This window comes from Scyliorhinus canicula, chromosome 10 (assembly GCF_902713615.1).
Source record: "Scyliorhinus canicula chromosome 10, sScyCan1.1, whole genome shotgun sequence".
NCBI classification, from domain to species: Eukaryota; Metazoa; Chordata; class Chondrichthyes; order Carcharhiniformes; family Scyliorhinidae; genus Scyliorhinus; species Scyliorhinus canicula.
Window position 1 is genome coordinate 82743775 of NC_052155.1, and position 22045 is coordinate 82765819.

The window sequence follows — 22045 nt, forward strand, 5'->3', positions numbered from 1 at the left end:
CACTTTGTAATTACTTTGAAAGGCAGCCATTTTTATGTAGGCAGAAAGTTAAGATGAAATGACAGCCTTGACTGGCAGAGAAACATTCTAGGAGCCTCAACATCAGGCTATAATCTTCATTAATCAATACAAATCGGTGAAATCCGGCCCCTCGTGCATAGTATGTAAATTAAAGGTTGTATCAGCTCAATTGGTGACACACTCACTTCTCGTGAGGTGTGGGTTCAGGCTCCACGCCTCAGACTCGAGCACAAAAACAAAATGGAGGCTGACACTCCAGTGCAGTACTGAGCTTCACTGGTTGGAGGTTAAATCTAACAATAAGATGTTAAACCGATGCTCTCATCTGCCCTCTCCGGTAGATGCAAAAGCCCCACTGCATTTTTGAGAATACGAGAGTTTGTGTTCTGTCCTAGATTTAGACCACAACAAATATCATTAAAAAATTGTTTATCTGTTCTTCAGTAACAGAAAATACGGGCAAACGCAATGGGTAAAGCAGTATCTGTGCAGAGGGAAACAATGAGCGTTAACTCTGTTTTTCTATTCATAGATGCTCCTAGATCTAGATATTTCCAAAATTTTCTGTTTTTATTTATGTTTTTCAGTGTTCACAGTATCTTGCTTTGAAATTATCTGTTCATTATTATCTCATTGCCATTAGTTAAGTTGTAAGAACCTCCACCCTTGAGCTTATTCAACCATTCAATAAGGTATGTTTGTAAGAACTTGCTGTGGTACACTTCAAAAGTAGCTCACTGGCTGCTGAATGCTTTGAGATATCCTGAGCTATTTATTACAGTCATATAATTGTAATCCTTTTTTTCTTTTGGAACAGTTACTGACTGTCCTGCTATTTGTAGCATTAAGAATTGTTGGTGAGAGCACAAGGTATGTTAAAGTAGAAATTCAAATTTCTTCATCAACATCATGAACTGACAACTTATGGGTCTTGCTCTGCATGTTGTGAAGTGTACATTGATTTTATGTACTTCCTGAAGAAAGCAACTCCCGACCCACTTGAATGATATCATTCGTGGAGATAATTGGACAAAATATTAGCCAACCACTTTGGATTAGCAATTTTAGAGTATAAAACTGAAAACAGATTTGGTTAAAAAGCACTGCTAGTGAGGAATGAGTGTAGTACAAACAGCCCTTTACGTTGCTTTGCTAGAGAAACATTGTCAACAAGTCTGTTCATCAACTTTGTATCAAGACATTTCTAAACTCAAATTAGTTACGGCTGAAATAGAAAAAAGCTTTGAAAGAGACTAGAGGAATTTGTCATAAACAGTAAACTTCAAAACTCCCTTCAGACTTTTTCCGAGTCTCAAATGGGTTTATTATATTAAATGGTTGCATCTGTTGTAAATTCAATTTGATCAGTTTACTCATTCCAAGATCAACCTCAAAAAAACCTAGGTATTCTTATTAAACCACATCAATATGTGCCCCAGCAGAGAAAAAACCCAAGTCCAGTAGTAAAAACAAGTGTCATTATCAATTTATACATTAATTACCAAGAGAATGCAACATGTACAGTGTCTAAGCAGTACACTAGACCCATAACAGCAGTTAAATTGCAATTCTATATGTCTACAATCTGAAACAAATCTAGCAGTCTTTTTTGATCAGGAATTGTGTCTTGCAAATCACTTAAAATTTAAGCAACTTGAGGAACAACAAAATCATGATCATTCCTTTGATAATTCAAGCAGTTGATGATAACAGAGTAGAGCACAAGGCACACTTCCAGCAAGATACATTTTTTTCCACAGGATGTTAGATTTGTCAACATACAAAAACATTAATTTGTATCTTTACAAGCAAACCATCCATAGCACTGATTTGGTACAGTCCGAAAGAATTATGACTATTTAGTGCAAAACAATAGATGTTGAGGTCAGATACTCTACATTGACACCATTTGAATTATAGCTCTACATCTTGGGTCGCCAACCACCAATGAACTGCAAGAGCTTCTTAATCTGAAGTTTGCTAAACTTAAAGTCGTCAGACAGGATCTCTTCTGTCAATTGTACAAGTAAATTTCCATCAATTTTTTCAGTCACAAATAGTGACATAATCTCTTCAGGAAGACCAATAAATTGCAGGCACTTTGACACCTCTTCGATAGAAAGTCCACAAAGGTCAGACGGTGGCTGCCAGGGTGATCCATCACCACATGAACGTGGTGCTAATTGCAGATGCAATGGAGGAAGAGAAGAAGAATAAGGGATAGAAAATATATCCTGTGTACCTTTGTTATCAAAATTGTCTTCAGGTAGATCTGTTGAACAAATCTGAGGATCCTCAGCCCCATCTATAGTTGAAGACAAAAACAGTGCTTCTAGGTCAACTAGTTCCTCGACATTGAATTTGAGTGTACGTGGTGGTAAGGTGGGGCATGACTGACTTTGCTGCATGTTACCTGCTAAAAACTTTTCTCTGTATCCCTCGGGGGAATAACTGGTTGATCTTGGGCATCCAGAAGGAACAAAGTGGAATTCGCTATCCTTGGATTGCTGCTGTTTTCGGAAGATATTAATTGGAAATGCCTCACAGCCCTCAGCACACTCAATGTTACCATACTGAAAGGGTATTGACACTATGCTCTTTGGAGTACTTGGCATTTTGTGGCGAGGATAACTGTAATAACTTCTGTGTTCAGATCCAAAATTATAACAATCTTGCTCAACATCCCCAGAATGTTGGTTTGGCCATGATGATCGATTTGAAGGGCGGTCCAATATGGGGCTTCCGAGTGCGGGTTTTGTTCCACTGTCCAAAGCATTAGAGTTGATCCAGTCACAAGGATAACAGGAAGCTGGGGAATGTTTCTCACTGAGTGGAGGTGCATCATTCTCTGTGGCACCACTGCAAATAAAGTAAATCGTTTTAGGCACTTGAAAATATTATCCTCCTGTCATAGATCCCTTCCCCTAAACTGAAATTATCCAGGTGACAACCAATTTCAAATTCAAACAATGTACAAAACTGCAAAAATGCAAACATTTGTGTCCAAATGCAATGTTAGGCAAATATACTAGTTTAGCGGCAGGTAACGTACTTAGAATTAAGCACTCCAGAAAAAACAGCAAAATATGTTCTTTTAAAATGAAAAATTAATAGAAATTAACTGGTGACTAAGGCATAGTCTGTTCTATTAAACAAGTGCAGGGAAACCAATGTCAAAAATTTCCGCTGTTTTACTGATAAGGGCAGGTAAAACTGTTTGGTCCAGTCAGAATGGTTCATTAATTCCCTGGCTTTACTGACTTAGTTAGGGGAATTATATATAAAAATCACAGAACTGTGTCAAATCAGAAGGTAGCCATTCGGCCCATCATTTCTGCACTGGCTCTCCGAATGAGCACGTCATCCAATGCCAATCTCCTGCAACCATGCAGGTTGCTTCTTTTTAAACAATCACCTAATTTTCCCTCTTGAATATGTTGATTCAACCTGCAACGCCACACTCTCAAGCAGTGCATTCCATACCCTAATCACTTGATCTGTGAAAAAGTTCCTTCTCATATCATTTTTGCTTCTTTTGCCAATTACTTTAAATCTGTGCCCTTTCATTCTCGATACTGTCAGGAGTGGGAACAGTTTCTCCCTCTGCGAGACCCCTCATGCGAATACCTCATCAAATCTTCTCTCAACCTTCCTTCTCCAAGGAAAACAGTACCAACTTCTCCAATCTTACTTCATAACTGCATGACTGAAGTTCTTCATTCCTGGAACCATTCTCAGAGACCTCTCCTGCACTCTCTCCAATGCCTTCGCATTCTTCCACAAATGTGGCACCCAGAACTGCATGAAATATTCGAGCTGTGGTCCAACTATAGTGTCGTGTGCAAGTCCAACATAACCTCCTTGTTCTGGTACTCTATGCCTCTATTAAAGCCGGGAATAGTGTATGCTTTATTAACTGCTTTCTTAACCTGTCCTGCCACCTTTACTGACTCATGTGTATACACCCACATCCCTCTGCTCCTGCATCTGCCATTAGTGTAGAACCCTTTATTTTATACTGTGTCTCCATGTTCTTCCGACCAAAACTTATTACCTCCTTTCTCCGTAATGAACTTAAGCTGCCACCTATCTTTGTGTGCTGTAACCTTTCGATGGTTCACTCATTTCACCAACTTGCCTACATTTTTTTTTTAGGTTCTACATTTTCCAGTTTACAGTATTTCCAGGTTTTCTATCGTCTGTAAATTTTGAAATCGTCCCCAGTAATGATCCAGATCATTAACATGTAGCAGGAAAAACAACTGTACAAATACTAATTCCTGTGAACTGTACTGTAAACCTTTCTCCACCCTGAAAAACAAACTAACCACGAGGGTGTTTCTGGTCCAGTTTGTATTTGTGTTGCTACCGTCCATTTTATTCCATGAATTATAACTTTTCTCACAATTCTGTTGTGCGGCACTTTTGGAAGTCCATGGGCTGGATTCTATGCCCTGACCCGCCGGCGGGATTCTCAATGGGGTTTCCCATTGTGGGGCAGCCCATGCCGTCGGGAAACTCCCGGGTGCCGGCAAAACGGAGAATCCCGCCCCATATATACATCAACAGCATTGCCCTCATTAATCCTCTATGTTACCTCTTAAAAACTCCAGCAAATTAGTTAAACACGATTTTCCGTTATGAGATCCATGCTGGCTCTCCTATATTAACTCGCATTTGCCCATGTGACTGTTAATTCTGCCTTGAATTATAGTTTCTGTAAGTGCCCATAGAATTCCCACAGTGCAGAAAGAGGCCATTAGGCCCGTCGAGTCTGCACTGACCCTCTGAAAAAGCACCTTACCTCGACCCACCCCCCTGTCTGATCATCTTAACTCCACCTAACCTGGACACTAAGGGGCAATTTAGCATGGCCAATCCATTTTAGGACTGTGGGAGGAAACGTGAGCACCCGGAGGAAAAACATGCAGAACATAGAACATACAGTGCAGAAGGAGGCCATTCGGCCCATCATGTCTGCACCAACCCACTTAAGCCCTCACTTCCAACCTATCCCCGTAACCAATAACCCCTCCTAACCTTTTTGGTCACTAAGGGCAATTTATCATGGCCAATCAACCTAACCTGCACGTCTTTAGACTGTGGGAGGAAACCGGAGCATCCGGAGGAAACCGACGCAGACACAGGGAGAACGTGCAGACTCCGCACTGACAGTGACCCAGTGGGGAATCGAACCTGGGACCCTGGCACTGCGAAGCCACAGCACTATCCACTTGTGCTACCGTGCTGCAGACACAGAAAGAACATGCAAACTTCAAGCAGTCACCCAAGGCCTTGTCGCCCTCACTGTGCCTATTCACCACCAATGTTGAACTGGCAGTTCCTTTATTTCTGGGTGGCACAATGGTCAGCACTACTGCCTCTCCGCTCCAGGAACGAGAGTTCAATTCTGGCCTCGGGTGACTGCGTGGAGTTTGTACTTTCTCCCCGTGTCTGCGTGGGTTTCCTCCGGATGCTTCGGTTTCCTCCGACAGTCCAAAGATGTGAAGGTTAGGTGGATTGGCCATGCCAAATTGCCTCTCAGTGTCCAAAAGGTTTGGTGGGGTTACTGGATTACGGGGATAGGGTGGAGGCATGGGCTTAAGTAGGGATGCTCTTTCCAAGGGCTGGTGCAGAGTTGATGGGCTGAATGGCCTCCTTCTGCACTGCAAATTCTATGATTCTATGACAGGTCTGTAGTGGCTGGACAAGGTACCTTGCTCACTTATAAAAGTATAGACAGCCTATCCAATACCTCCTCCTTATCAAATTTAAACCCCTCAAGTGACTGCATTTCCTCCTATTTCACCATAGCCTGGGTAGCATCTTGTTCCTTGGTAAAAGCAAATGGAAAGAACTCAGTTAATGCCCCAGCTGTATCCCCTGTTATGTCTAAATTCCCTTTTGGATCCATAATTGACCTGACTCCTCCTTTTACCACTCTTTTACTAGTTATATACCTTGAATTATGGGGAGGAGGCCATTTGGTCCATCAAATCTGATCTATCAAAGAGCAATCTGGTTAAACCCATTTACTTCCTCCCCCACTCTTTCACATATTTTTACAATGTTTTTCTCCTTCAATATTTACCAAATTCCCTTTTCAAGACTACTATTGAATCTGCACCCACCACTCGGGGGTGCATTCCATTTCCCAACTTATTGAATAAAAAAAACTTTTTTCTCATGCTGCTTCTGGTTCTTTTGCTCATCACCTTTAAGTTGTGCCCTGTGGTTATTGATTCTTCAGCCATTAGAAACAGCTTCTTTATAAATCTACTTTTAGTCTTCTCTGCTCCAATGAGAATAACTTGAACTGCGCCAGTCTATCTACATTAACATAACTAACTGTTCTGATGAAACGTCATCGACCAAAATTGTTGTTTACCCAGTGCTTTTCTCTCTCTCACATGCTAAATGATATGCTGTGCTTCCAGAACTTAAGTGTTTTATTTCCGATTTCCAGCATCCTGGAGTTTTGTTTTTGTAAAATTGTAAAATTGACAGAAGAGAGAGGATCAGTTACTTTGCACTGAATAAAGGAGGATGAAAATTATGTACTCAAGGGCCCACCTTTTTTATATATGCAAAGGGTCAGAACAAGTGAGTGTGTCAGGCCAGGCAAGGGAGTCAGAGCAGGGAGTAGGGCAGTGTTCTTCAAAGTCGGGGGCGTAACCCGCAGGTGGGTGGCGGGCGGGTATCGGGAGGGTCGCGGAGCCGTTGTCCGCAGCGATCCCGATCGCGCAAGTCTCCGCGCAGCAGCCGGCTTTTCATAACGCCGGCTGCAAGCGGCCACGAACATGTTTAAAAAAAAAAAATCTGGCCGCATTGCCGTCCCTGCTGAACAGGCACGCTCAAGTCGGCGCCACCTCCGGGAGTTCAGGACGGTTCGCTCGGATTTCGTGTGATTTTTTTAAATGGTTGCAGCTTTTTGTTTTAGAAGTTCTGTAGTGGTTTTTATTCATTTATTTTATTCATTTAATTTTTATTTTTTTCATTTTTTAAGAAGTTTTCGTTTATTTTACTAATTTTTTTTTTTAACAAGTCCGGGGGGGGGGGGCGTTATTTGCCAAAATTTTACAGACAAAAAATTTAGAACTCTGGACAGATGGAGACTCCATACTTTCCGACACCAGAAGGCTTCACCTTCATCCAACAGGTTCCATTGGAGGAGCGTGTACGAGGGCCAAAGGGACCCAAAACCATTTCCTCCATTTTGTCAGCAGCAAACAAGGTAAGAGAAAATGGTGGGTTGCGCAGGTCAGCCGGCGTTGGTCGCAAAGGTCGGCCGCCGTGGGTCGCGAAGGTCGGCCGGGTTGGGTCCCGAAGGTTGGCCGGTTGGTAAAATGAGTCCCTGGAAAAAAAGTTTGAAGAACACTGGAGTAGGGGACTGAGGGCCGTGAAAGTGAGTCAGGAAAGTAGAGCACACAGAAGTATACAGATACTTGGAAATGACATGAGTAAAATATCAAATTTACTCAGTCCAACAAAATTAGGGTATTGGCAAAAAAAGACAACTCAGGAGTAGACTCAAGGGTAGACAGATTCACTGACGTAAACGGGAAGCAGAGCAATTTAACGCAGAGAAATGCATAAGAATAAAGCTAGCATAGAAAATGAATGATTGGAAGCATGAACTAAATGGGAAAAATATACTGGAATATTTGGCTAGTGTTTCAAAGAAAAGTACAACACAGGAGGAGGCCCTTTGGCCCTCCAAGCCTGCGCTGACCATACATGATTCCTTGAAACCATGTAAAGGATGATAAAACCATAAAAGTTTTAAATCGCATTTTAATTTAAGTAGGGGCATATGCACAAGAGTGAAGAGACAGTAAGAAATCTGTCTCAAGCAATTATACGAGTCACAGTTAGAATACTGTGTGGAGTTTTGGGTGTCCAATTATAAAAATAGGAAAGTGAGGCTAGAGTGCACATAATGCCCATAAGAATACTGGAGATGGAAAGTTAGTATAAAGGTTACTGGGATGATTTCCACTGGCTCGAGAAAGTTTAAATGGAGAAATTATGAAGGAGTGACCAACCCATTCCCTTTGGTTGGCAACTAGGACAAGGGATCATCATTTTAAACTGATCAAGCGAGAGAAAGGCTGAAGGAATCACAGAAGGGAGAACCTGGAAAGTTTTGTTGCAGAGCCTACTGCATCTTTTAAGGGAATGGTGGATAGATATTTGAAACTTGTTATTTGCATTTACTTTATCCAGGCATTTTTTGAAAAGTAATTCTAGGCCTGTCTATTTCAAATTGGAATCTTCAAAGATAGTCTGGCGAGGGTAAATATCAGTGTGAGAAGAAGCACTAGAATGCTTACAGTCTAGTGGTTTTGTGACAACTGTGCTATTTCGTACTTACTAAAGATAGTTGAACATAAAAGCTATTGCAAAATGTCATATGTGATAATAATGTGCACTGAGACTTCAACTGCCAAACAAATTTATAAAGTTATAAGTAAGTCACAGTCTGGAATAGCATTATATTCTATTGCCTTCCAAGTCAAGAAAGATAATGCAAGAGCACAGGATAAACTAGTCAGCTGAAATAAAGTGAAGCAGGCTCTTTTTTGCCTGGGTATGCTACAAATTTACCTACATACTGAGGCAAGAGGCTGCATACTCTGGGACTCAGAAGTGGGGACTCACTTACAGAAGAGGTTGATGAATTGGAAACCCCTCAAAGTATCTAAAGTTTTTAAAAATCCTTTTTTTAAAAAGTAACACATTATGTTAGTAGATATTTGTACAGAAAGCTTTAAATTTGTACTCGAACTGCAATTGATATTTATAAAGGCAAGCCCTTTTATTAGTATACTCAGATATAATCTGGGAAAAAAATGGAAATACTAATTACAATTTGCAACTGCATTGTTTCCATATAGGCTTTTAGCTTTGTATTATTAGCAATTGGTTGGCTGGTATTTTAGCAGGGCTGGACCCTTGCTGGATGGAGGATTGAGACAACAATTTTGAAACATTAAATTCTCAACCTCACTGTGAAGCTGTTCACAAGTGAAGGAAACTCGGTTTACCTGGGAACAGGCCACTCAACCACTGACGGAGTGCAGAAATTCCCCCCAAAAAACAAATCGCATTAAAATCTCCATTTTAAAAGGGGGTGGGTATACATTAATTCCTGCGAAAAGGAACAAGACATCAATAATAGAATGCAAGTTTGAGTAGGTAATAATTAACCGTCCAATTACTATTTCAAAATTATGTTTGATTGCATGATGTTTCACTGCATTTTCAAAAGGGCCAATAATATCAGGATTATGGACAATATTGGAAACAAAATGATAATTTGCATTAGCTTCATACAAAACAAATTTCCAATTTCTACAGTCATACATTATGCTGGGCATTATCTACTTTTCCGACAAAACGACGCCAGAAGTGGTTAGGTTTGCACAACCATAATATACAGGATTCCAAATTTCTTTTACTTGTCTTCTAAAGTTGCAAGCTTTCAAACAGGAAAATCACAACAGGGGGATTGCCATATCGCATTACATGATCCACAATCACAATAAATTCAAAGTACCAGTGCATTTTTCCAGTTTTTCCAAATTTAATGCTCTAAGCTGAAGTCAGATCATCAAGCTGCTACCTTACATAATGCACTTCATAATAATGTCTTACATGTTATGCAATCCAGAAGAATAGTAAGATAGTGTAGGGCTGGGAGAACGCGTCTGTTGGTGTATTTGCCGAGGAGGAATTGATGGACTCTGTGATGATGGCTTGACATGCCGTGGAGGGACTGGTGGAGCATTCAGAAGTCTGCATTCTTCTTTAACCTGCCAGTGGAAACAATGCTACACAGAATAAATTTGCATAACGGGACTTTCAGGATCTATTAACATCTGAGAACAAGATTCAGTCTGTCTGGTTTGGAGTTGCAGACAATCATGATTTAATTGCCAGCATTCCAAAAAAGGCACAATGGATGCAATTTGCATTGAATGGAGCACACACTTTATCGTAAATGAAGCTCGAGTGTTATACTTTCCAAAATAGCTGTATGATTCCATCAGGTTAACATGTTGAATACTTGAATTTTTGAGTACTTTAACCTAATGCAGCAGACTAAACTAAAGAACCACTGCAGTTGTTTAGTAACAGCAGCATGAAGTGATGAAATATAGCTTTGCATCCATGATTTTCTGCATTAAGTTCCCAATCTCAGCTGCAAGTAAGCACAAGTAAAGCAGTAGTTTCCTCAACCCTTCCCACCCCAGAAAGAGGGACATCAACTGGTTCGTTCTAACTTCAGTGGCTTGTTTGTGACTATCTATTACCCCTTTCCCAACACCCTGTTCCTTTTTTTGAAGTAAATTTAGAGTGCCCAATTATTTCTTTTTTCCAATTAAGGGGCAATTTAGCATGGCCAATCCACCTACCCTGCACATCTTTTGGGTTGTGGGGGTGAAACCCAGACACGGGGAGAATGTGCAAACTCCACATGGACAGTGACCCAGGGCTGGGATTCGAACCCGGGTCCTCAGCGCTGTAGGCAGCAATGCTAACCACTGTGCCACGTGCCGCCCCCAACACCCCCTTCCTAAGTGGCCTCACTCTTCACACACACACACACACACACACACACACACACACACACAAAGGGAAGGTGAAAAGGGAAATAAAACAAAAATAAAAATATAAGGATAAAGATCTTTGATCTACTGACGTCCAGTCAATGTTCAGGCTTAATTTTGGTGCTTTGTCCTTCTAGGCTTGAGATGGGTTTGTCTGAGAGAGAAAGATGGCCATGGAATCATAAAATGATATAACACTGAACATGGCCATTTGGGCCATGATGCCTGCACTGGCCTTTTTCCTATTGAATATACGTTCCATTGAGGAAAGAAAGCTCCACAGAAAATATGAGCCATTCATAGCTAACTAGAGATTACGGATAGCATTAGAGGGCAGCAGAGCAGAGCTACTGATCAGCTGTTCTGGGGGAATTTGCATACGTGCAGTGCGGTCAGCCTAAGTTGAAGGTGGTTTGTGGAGGGGCTGTTGGCAAGTGACAGTTAAACCCGAAACACTTTGTGAGTGTTTCCCACCCTACCTCCTCCTCTAACCAACCCCCCCACCCCACGGTGGTTGGGAAGCGGGAGCAGGGGCCTGTCGTGAAGGTGAGTGAGTGCCTTTAAATTTGCTTAACTTTCAGCGGGAGCAGGGTTTGAGGTAATATCAGGTAAGCCCTTCCTTTCTTTTTCTTTTTCTTGTTTTTTTTTAATCTAGAGGTGATGTCAGGGAAGGCAGTACAATGCTCCTCCTGCAGAATGTTTGAGGTGAGGGACGCCGTCAGTGTCCCTGCTGATTTCATCTGTGGGAAGTGCACCCAACTCCAGCTCCTCAAAAACCGTGTTAGGGACCTGGAGCTTGAGCTGGATGAACTTCGGATCATTCGGGAGGCAGAGGGGGTCGTAGATTGGAGCATCAGGGAAGTAGTTACACCAAAGACTGGAGATAGATGGGTAACTGTAAGAGGGACTGGGAAGAAGCAGTCAGTGCAGGGACCCCCTGCGGTCGTTCCCCTGAGTAACAAGTATACCGTTTTGGATACTTGTGGGGGGGACGACTTACCAGGGGTAAGCCATGGGGTACGGGCCTCTGGCACGGAGTCTGTCCCTGTTGCTCAGAAGGGAAGGGGGGAAAGGAGTAGAACATTAGTAATTGGGGACTCAATAGTCAGGGGCACAGATAGGAGATTTTGTGGGAGCGAGAGAGACTCACGTTTGGTATGTTGCCTCCCAGGTGCAAGGGTAAGTGATGTCTCGGATCGTGTTTTCCCGGGTCCTTAAGGGGGAGGGGGAGCAGCCCCAAGTCGTAGTCCACATTGGCACTAACGACATAGGTAGGAAAGGGGACAAGGATGTCAGGCAGGCCTTTAGGGAGCTAGGATGGAAGCTCAGAGCGAGAACAAACAGAGTTGTTATCTCTGGGTTGTTGCCCGTGCCACGTGATAGTGAGATGAGGAATAGGGAGAGAGAGCAATTAAACACGTGGCTACAGGGATGGTGCAGGCGGGAGGGATTCAGATTTCTGGATAACTGGGGCTCTTTCTGGGGAAGGTGGGACCTCTATAGACAGGATGGTCTACATCTGAACCTGAGGGGCACCAATATCCTGGGGGGGAGATTTGTTAGTGCTCTTTGGGGGGGTTTAAACTAATTCAGCAGGGGCATGGGAACCTGGATTGTAGTTTTGGGGTACGGGAGATTGAGAGTATAGAGGTCAGGAGCACAGATTTGACTTCGCAGGAGGGTGCCAGTGTTCAGGTAGGTGGTTTGAAGTGTGTCTACTTCAATGCCAGGAGTATACGAAATAAGGTAGGGGAACTGGCAGCATGGGTTGGTACCTGGGACTTCGATGTTGTGGCCATTTCAGAGACATGGATAGAGCAGGGACAGGAATGGTTGTTGCAGGTTCCGGGGTTTAGGTGTTTTAGTAAGCTCAGAGAAGGGGGCAAAAGAGGGGGAGGTGTGGCGCTGCTAGTCAAGGACAGTATTACGGTGGCGGAAAGGATGCTAGATGGGGACTCTTCTTCTGAGGTAGTATGGGCTGAGGTTAGAAACAGGAAAGGAGAGGTCACCCTGTTGGGAGTTTTCTATAGGCCACCTAATAGTTCTAGGGATGTAGAGGAAAGGATGGCGAAGATGATTCTGGAAAAGAGCGAAAGTAACAGGGTAGTTGTTATGGGAGACTTTAACTTCCAAATATTGACTGGAAAAGATATAGTTCGAGTACATTAGAGGGGTCATTCTTTGTACAATGTGTGCAGGAGGGTTTCCTGACACAATATGTTGACAGGCCAACAAGAGGCGAGGCCACATTGGATTTGGTTTTGGGTAATGAACCAGGCCAGGTGTTAGATCTGGAGGTAGGTGAGCACTTTGGAAACAGTGACCACAATTCGGTGACCTTTACGTTAGTGATGGAAAGGGATAAGTATACCCCGCAGGGCAAGAGTTATAGCTGGGGGAAGGGCAATTATGATGCCATTAGACATGACTTAGGATGTGTTGGTTGGAGAAGTAGGCTGCAAGGGTTGGGCACACTGGATATGTGGAGCTTGTTCAAGGAACAGCTATTGCATGTTCTTGATAAGTACGTACCAGTCAGGCAGGGAGGAAGGGGTCGAGCGAGGGAACCGTGGTTTACCAAAGAAGTGGAATCTCTTGTTAAGAGGAAGAAGGAGGCCTATGTGAAGATGAGGCATGAAGTTTCAGTTGGGGCGCTTGATAGTTACAAGGAAGCGAGGAAAGATCTAAAGAGAGAGCTGAGACGAGCAAGGAGGGGACATGAGAAGTCTTTGCAGGTAGGATCAAGGAAAACCCAAAAGCTTTCTATAGGTATGTCAGGAATAAAAGAATGACTAGGGTAAGAGTAGGGCCAGTCAAGGACAGTGGTGGGAAGTTGTGTGTGGAGGCTGAGGAGATAAGCGAGATACTAAATGAATACTTTTCGTCAGTATTCACTCAAGAAAAAGATAATATTGTGGAGGAGAATGCTGAGACCCAGGCTATTAGAATAGATGGCATTGAGGTGCGTAGGGAAGAAGTATTGGCAATTCTGGACAAGGTGAAAATAGATAAGTCCCCGGGGCCGGATGGGATTTATCCTAGGATTCTCTGGGAAGCCAGGGAAGAGATTGCTGAGCCTTTGGCTTTGATTTTTAGGTCATCATTGGCTACAGGAATAGTGCCAGAGGACTGGAGGATAGCAAATGTGGTCCCTTTGTTCAAGAAGGGGAGTAGAGATAACCCCGGTAATTATAGGCCGGTGAGCCTAACGTCTGTGGTGGGTAAGGTCTTGGAGAGGATTATAAAAGATACGATTTATAATCATCTAGATAGGAATAATATGATTAGGGATAGTCAGCATGGTTTTGTGAAGGGTAGGTCATGCCTCACAAACCTTATCGAGTTCTTTGAGAAGGTGACTGAACAGGTAGATGAGGGTAGAGCAGTTGATGTGGTGTATATGGATTTCAGTAAAGCGTTTGATAAGGTTCCCCACGGTCGGCTATTGCAGAAAATACGGAGGCTGGGGATTGAGGGTGATTAGAGATGTGGATCAGAAATTGGCTAGTTGAAAGAAGACAGAGAGTGGTAGTTGATGGGAAATGTTCAGAATGGAGTTCAGTTACGAGTGGCGTACCACAAGGATCTGTTCTGGGGCCGTTGCTGTTTGTCATTTTATAAATGACCTAGAGGAGGGCGCAGAAGGATGGGTGAGTAAATTTGCAGACGACACTAAAGTCGGTGGAGTTGTAGACAGTGCGGAAGGATGTTGCAGGTTACAGAGGGACATAGATAAGCTGCAGAGCTGGGCTGAGAGGTGGCAAATGGAGTTTAATGTGGAGAAGTGTGAGGTGATTCACTTTGGAAAGAATAACAGGAATGCGGAATATTTGGCTAATGGTAAAATTCTTGGTAGTATGGATGAGCAGAGGGATCTCGGTGTCCATGTACATAGATCCCTGAAAGTTGCCACCCAGGTTGATAGGGTTGTGAAGAAGGCCTATGGTGTGTTGGCCTTTATTGGTAGAGGGATTGAGTTCCGGAGCCATGAGGTCATGTTGCAGTTGTACAAAACTCTAGTACGGCCGCATTTGGAGTATTGCGTACAGTTCTGGTCGCCTCATTATAGGAAGGACGTGGCAACTTTGGAACGGGTGCAGAGGAGATTTACCAGGATGTTGCCTGGTATGGAGGGAAAATCTTATGAGGAAAGGTTGATGGACTTGAGGTTGTTTTCGTTAGAGAGAAGAAGGTTAAGAGGGGACTTAATAGAGGCATACAAAATGATCAGAGGGTTAGATAGGGTGGACAGCGAGAGCCTTCTCCCGCGGATGGAGGTGGCTAGCACGAGGGGACATAGCCTTAAATTGAGGGGTAATAGATATAGGACAGAGGTCAGAGGTGGGTTTTTTACGCAAAGAGTGGTGAGGCCGTGGAATGCCCTACCTGCAACAGTAGTGAACTCGCCAACATTGAGGGCATTTAAAAATTTATTGGATAAGCATATGGATGATAAGGGCACAGTGTAGGTTAGATGGCCTTTAGTTTTTTTTCCATGTCGGTGCAACATCGAGGGCCGAAGGGCCTGTACTGCGCTGTATCGTTCTATGTTCTAGATGAAGAGAAAAGCTTATAATGCTGTCAAGAACAGTGGTCCAAGGATTGGAAGAGTTTTGGAAATGGGAAAAGCATGACCAAATATAAGAATAAAAGAGCAGGAAAAGACCAGATGGTCCATTAATCCTGCTCCGGCTGATTGTGGGCTTCAACTCCACTTTCTCACTCTCTCCATATTGCTAGATTCCGAGACAACAACAAATCTGTTTACCTCAGTCTTAAATACATACAATGATAGTGATCCTTTCATGAGTGTAAACAGTTTCTCCCTACCTACCCTGTCGAGATCGCTTATTGTCACATGTAGGAGTCCTGAGTCGCCACATTCCGGCGCCTGTTCAGGGAGACCGGTACAGGAATTGCCCCCGCGCTGCTAGCCTTGTTCTACATTACAAGCCAGCTGTTTAGCCCACTGTCCTAAAGGGGGAGGGTGAACAGTCAGAGGTCATAGTACACATAGGTACTAACGACATAGGCAGGATGAGTGATGAGGTCCTGCAGAAGGTGTTCAGGGAGTTAGGTAGTAAGCTAACAAGCAGGAGCCCCACAGTTGTAATCTTAGGATTACTTCCTGTGCCACGTGCCAGTGAGGCTAGAAATAGGAGGACAGAGCAGCTAAACATGTGGCTAAACTGGTGGTGTAGGAGGGAGGGTTTCAGAATTTTGGACCATTGGGATCTCTGCCGGGGCAGGTAGGACCTGTCCAAGAAGGACGGGTTGCAACTAACTGGAGGGGCACTAATATCCTGGCTGGGAAGTTTGCTAGATTCACTCAGGAGGATTTAAACTAGTATGGCAAGGGGTGGGAAGTAAAATGTGAGCTTATAATGTGTAATAACGGAAGGGGAAATAGAGAACTAAAATAAAAGAACAACATCACCCTGAGGCAGAGCAAAAAAGATGACAAGTGTGAAAAGGGAGGTGGTCAATGCAGGATTGAGGGTGTTGTACCTAAATGAGCGTAATATATGGAACAAGGTAAATGAGCTTGTTGCGCACATTGAAATTGGCCGGTACGATTTTGTGGGCATCACGTGGCTGCAAGGGGATCAGGGCTGGGATCTAAATACTGTATCTACGGATATGTGTCCTATCGAATGGACAGACAGATGGGCAAAGGGGGCGGGGTTGCATTGTTAGTAAAGAATGAAGTTAAAATCGATAGCAAGGAGCAATATAGGATCAGAAGGCATAGACTCTCTGTGGGTAGAGTTGAGGAATCGCAAAGGTAAAAAGACCCTGATGTGAGTTATGTACAGGCCCACTAGCAGTAGCCAGGATGTGGGGCAGTAAAAAAGGCTAGAGTTGATTGAAAAAGGGATCCAGCAGGGAAGATAGTGGAACACCAATGGCAGGAGTTTTTGGGGGTTATTCGGGAGGCACAACAGAAATTCATCCCAAGGAGGAGGAAATATGCTAAGGTGAGGACAAGGCATCCATGGCTGACCTGGGAAGTCAAGGACAGCATAAAAACATAAAAGCTAAAGAAAAAGCATACAAAATGACAAGGTTTGGTGGGAAGCCAGAGGATTGGAAAGCGAGCAGAGGACAACTAAAAAAGCAATAAGGGATGTGAAGATGATGTATGAGTGCAAGCTAGCTAGTAATATAAAGGAAGATAGGAAGAGATTTTTCAATATATAAAGGTAAGAGGGAGCCAAAAATAGACATTGAGCCACTGGAAAATGTGGCTGGAGAAGTAATAATAGGAAACAAAGAAATGGCAGATGAACTGAACAGTTACTTTGGAAGTCTTCATGGTGGAAGACACCAGTGGGATGCCACAGCTCCAGGAGAACTAGGGGCCAGACATGAGTGCAGTGACCATTACAAAGGAGAAGGTTCTGGGGAAATGGAAAGGTCTGAAGGTGGATTAATCACCTGGACTGGGTGGACTACACCCCAGGGTCTAAAAGAAATAGCTCAGGAGTTTGTAGAGGCATTGGTGATGATCTTTCAGGAATCACTGGAGGCAGGAAGGGTCCCAGAGGACTGGAAAGTGGCTAATGTAACACCACTGTTTAAGAACAGAGGGAGGCAGAAGACGGGAAATTATAGGCCAGTTAGTCTGACCGGTAATTGGTAAGATTTTAGAGTCCATTATTAAAGATGAGATCGCAGAGTATTTGGAAGGGAAGACAAAATAAGACCGGGTCAGCACGGCTTCGTCAAGGGGAGGTTGTGTCTGACAAATCTGTTCTTTGAGGAAGTAACAAGGAAGTTAGACAAAGGAGAACCAGTGGACATTATTTATTTAGATTTCCAGAAGGCCTTTGACAAGGTGCTGCATAGGAGATTGTGAAATAAGTTAAGAGCCCATGGTGTTGAGGGTAAGATCCTGGCATGGATAGAGGATTGGTTGACTGGCAGAAGGCAGAGAGTGGGGATAGCAGCCGGTGACGAGTGGTATACCTCAGGGGTCGGTGCTGGGACCACAACTTTTCACAATATACATTAATGATCTGGAAGAAGGAACTGAAGGCACTGTTGCTAAGTTTGCAGATGATACAAAGATCTGTAGAGGGGCGGGTAGTATTGAGGAAGCAGGCGGGCTGCAGAAGGACTTGGACAGGCTAAGAGAGTGGACAAAGAAGTGGCAGATGGAATACAATGTGGAAAAGTGAGAGGTTATGCACTTTGGAAGGAGAAATGGAGGCATAAACTATTTTCTAAATGGGAAGATGCGTGGGAAATCAGAAGCATAAAGGGACTTGGGAGTCCTTGTTCACGATTCCCTTAAGGGTAACGTGCAGGTTCAGTTTGCAGTTAGGAAGGCAAATGCAATGTTAGCATTCATGTCAAGAGGGCTAGATACAGGGACCAGGGATGTACTTCTGAATCTATATAAGGCTCTGGTCAGACCCCATTTGGAGCATTGAGAGCAGTTTTTGGCCCCATATCTAAGGAAGGATGTGCTGGCCTTGGAAAGGGTCCAGAGGAGGTTCATAATGATGATCCCTGGAATGAAGAGCTTGTCATATGAGGAACGGTTGAGGATTCTGGGTCTGTACTCGTTGGGAGTTTAGAAGGATGAAGGGGGATCTTATTGAAACTTACAGGATACTGCGAGCCCTGTATAGAGTGGACGTGGAGAGGATGTTTCCACTTGTAGGAAAAAGTAGAAGCAGAGGACATAATCTCAGACTAAAGGGATGATCCTTTAAAACAGAGATGAGGAGGAATTTCTTCAGCCAGAGGGTGGTGAATCTGTGGAACTCTTTGCTGCAGAAGACTCTGGAGGCCAAATCACTTGCGTGTCTTTAAGACAGAGATATATAGGTTCTTGATCAATAAGGGAATCAGGGGTTATGGGGAGAAGGCAGGAGAATGGGGGATGAGAAAAATATCAGCCATGATTGAATGGCGGAGCAGACTCGATGGGCCTCGTGGCCTAATTCTGCTCCTATGTCTTATGGTCTATTCACTTCATAAATGTTGCCTGATCAACTGCATATTTTTGGCAAGTTTTTGTTCTCCAAATAATAATGTTTTTTAAAAAATTGCTTATTGTCACGAGTAGTCTTCAATGAAGTTACTGTGAAAAGCCCTAGTCGCTACATTCCGGCACCTGTTCAAGGAGGCCAGTATGGGAATTGAACCCGCGCTGCTGGCCTTGTTCTGCATTACAAGCCAGCTGTTTAGCCCACTGTGCTCAACCAGCCCCTTCAACTCAAAAAACATTGTTGCAGTAGCCTGAACTGTGATGTGCTCAAATTGAGTCCATAATTATGGTACATTATTTCAGTGAGAATCTCTCCCTTCTCATAATTAATATTTGCATTCAAGGCTTTTAATTATCTTTTGAGAGAAATTATACATTGTGGAATGGAAGTATTTCCAAATCACTGATCTGACATTAGAAACGTTGTGCAGCAAGATCACGCACAATTTACTTAACACCTTCCAAAATAATAATGCAATACCAGGACCTAATGAACACAAACCAATGTCCAAAGATTGCTTATATTGCATCTGAAGTGCCTCAGAGAGATATAATCTAAATTTGGATCCTGACCTGTTCAACTGAGCACTCATTCACCAATTGAGCAGGATGACTCAAAGCGCTTTACAGAGTCACTGTTGCAAGGTGAGAAACGTGGCAGCCAATTTGCACACAGCAAACTCCCACAATCAGAAATCTGATTAAAAAATTAAATGAAATGAAAATCGCTTATTGTCACAAGTAGGCTTCAATGAAGTTACTGTGAAAAACCCCTAGTCGCCACATTCCGGTGCCTGTTTGGGGAGGCTGGTACGGGAAATGACCAGATAATGTTGATTGAGGGATAAATGTTGGCCAGAACACAGCAGAGGTCTCTGCAGTTCTTCTTCAAAATAGTCCATGGGATCCACCTGTGGGCATCTGGGGTCTTGGCTTAACATCACATCCAAAATATTGAATCAACAGCAATGCAACATTCGTTCAGTATTGCACCCAATTGCCAGCCTAGATTCCTGGACTTGAACCCACAACTTTCTGACTGAAAGGCAAGAATACGGTCACCTGACTTACAGCTGACAGTGCGCAGTGATTTTAGGGGTTGGAAAGTTGGAGGAGGGAACAACAGAAGAGAGGCATTTTGCAGAAAAGGAGGGGCAATGCAGCTCAGTCAGAGGTGTCTTGAGTTTAGCTAGGACTGGTTCAATGGTGACGGAGGAGGGATTCAGAAAGAAAAGTTGTTGTAAAGATGGTCATGGAATTGGTAGGCAACATCACTTGCCAGTGACATTAAAGAGAAAAAGGGGTATAGAGTGCAAGGACTGATGGGTTAAAGGTAGATTTTGTAAGAAGTGTGAATGGTGAATTGAGAGGGACTGGGGTAGTAGCTGAAAAGAGAAACATTTACAATGTGAGGAGATCAGGAATGAAGATCAGCAGTTTAGTAAAAATGAAAGTCCCAGAGACGAACATAGCAGGCACAAAGATAGATGGGAGACTAACTAAAGAGAGATTCAAGTTCACTGTCGAAGCATGGAGAGTTTGAAAGAAGGCTTGGCTATATGAGCATAGGGTAGGGAACAGGGGAGGGACTTAAATTGATGGCCAATCCATGATCTCCTTGCACTTATTGAAGGCAAAGGTGGAAGGGGCAGCGAAAAGGAAGGGATACAAAAGAGGTGTTTAAGGTGCTTGCATGGCAGTGGAGAAAGGCAACCATGCATAATCTTTGTGTTCCAGATGATTTTTGAGGTAGTGTCTAGTTTTGGCTGAGCCAAAAGCCAAAATTTTAGTTTTGCCTGATAGATCTTGATGTGGCTGGTGACAGATGCCTGAACCAATTGTGCACCAGTTACACTCAAGGCTGCATGCTTTGGACTTGAAGACCCAAAGATAGGGAACACCAAGGGAAAACAAGTCACTTGCAAGTCAAAATTAGCGAAAGCAGGCTTCAACTTTTAATTGCTTTTCACTACAAGGTCAGCTGTCAATTTTTGCTCCTTTTTTAAAAGTTACAAAGTCATGCGTTTGCTTTCCATACTCCCCATCATCCCCAGCCATGGGGTCATGGTTGACATTCAATTGAAAATACCATGAAAGAACAAGATGATGTACTCTCCAACATTTGGGAAATTACAAAGGTGAAGGTGACTCCCATTACTCTTGAGTAGTGCATACAGACTCCAATTTACATCATCCCTTACGATTTAACAATTATTATTCCCTATTTTGCTGCTGCCAACTGTTCAACAAGATGTGCTTTAAGAGTTGTTAATAATACTCTTGGGTTGACACTAGATGGCAATCAAGTAGAATATTGAATAACCAACTCCCAATTTCTCTTCCCTGGAATAAAGTTCCAGCACCTGTTCTGACTGATCCAGCACCAGTTAACCATGCACACTTGTCCCTATTTCCCCATGCCAACCCCTCCCTTTTACACCCAGCACCACCACCCCCCCCCCCCCCCCCCCGCTCCACATCCAAACAGAACACAACACCCACCCCCCACCACTGACGTGCAACTCTCCCTTAAAGAAGTCAAAGAACAGTTTCCACATTGTGGGGACCCCCTCCTCCGCCCCACTCATGGCGAACTTGATTTTTTTCTAGCTGGAGGAACTCTGCCAAGTCGCTCACCCATGCCCCCGCTTTTGACGGCTCCGAGTCCTGTCAGCACAACAAGATCCGCCTCCGGGCTATCGGGGGGGGGGGGGGAGGCTTCCACGTCAGACTCTTCTCCCCCCACCTGCACTCCCGGATCCTCCCACACCTCAAATATCACACCCATGGGCTGAGCTCACTTCTGCTTTTAGTTTCAGTTTTGGGGAAGAGAGCTTGGGTGTGTCTGTGTTTTGCAGTGAGCTGGATTTGCTGTGATCTCTGCCATGAAAGACAGCACGGTAGCATGGTGGTTAGCATAAATGCTTCACAGCTCCAGGGTCCCAGGTTCGATTCCCGGCTGGGTCACTGTCTGTGCAGAGTCTGCACGTCCTCCCCGTGTGTGCGTGGGTTTCCTCCGGGTGCTCCGGTTTCCTCCCACAGTCCAAAGATGTGCGGGTTAGGTGGATTGGCCATGCTAAATTGCCCGTAGTGTCCTAAGAAGTAAGGTTAAGGGTGGGGTTGTTGGGTTACGGGTATAGGGTGGATACGTGGGTTTGAGTAGGGTGATCATTGCTCGGCACAACATCGAGGGCCAAAGGGCCTGTTCTGTGCTGTACTGTTCTATATTCTATCTCTGAATCATTTGGGTGATTTAAACTCATAATAGTAATGTATTTAACCTGATGTATTTCTGTTTAAAGGTGTTAAGTCTTTTGGAGGTTTGAAGGAACATTTTGAGGGATTATTTAGTGTTGTATTATTTTCGGGGTTATCTTTGAAGTAAGAGGTGTTAAGGGATCCAATGTTTATT

The 22045-nt window shown here is 43.6% G+C and overlaps 1 protein-coding gene across 5 annotated transcripts in view; it reads right to left on the reverse strand.

Moving 5' to 3' along the window:
- Positions 1-1321: 1321 nt before the first annotated feature.
- The window catches only part of garem (GRB2 associated, regulator of MAPK1), a 111300-nt gene continuing 90576 nt past the window's right edge, over positions 1322-22045 (reverse strand). For 4 of the 5 annotated variants that reach the window (XM_038809244.1, XM_038809242.1, XM_038809245.1 and 1 more), the window contains 2 exons: positions 9679-9836; positions 1322-2880 (listed from right to left, as the gene is read on the reverse strand). In XM_038809244.1, coding sequence (XP_038665172.1) covers positions 1944-2880; positions 9679-9836 — 1095 coding nt within the window. In that variant the 3' untranslated portion in view covers positions 1322-1943. The remainder of the gene's footprint in view (positions 2881-9678; positions 9837-22045) is intronic. The other variant, XM_038809243.1, reaches the window with a different exon arrangement.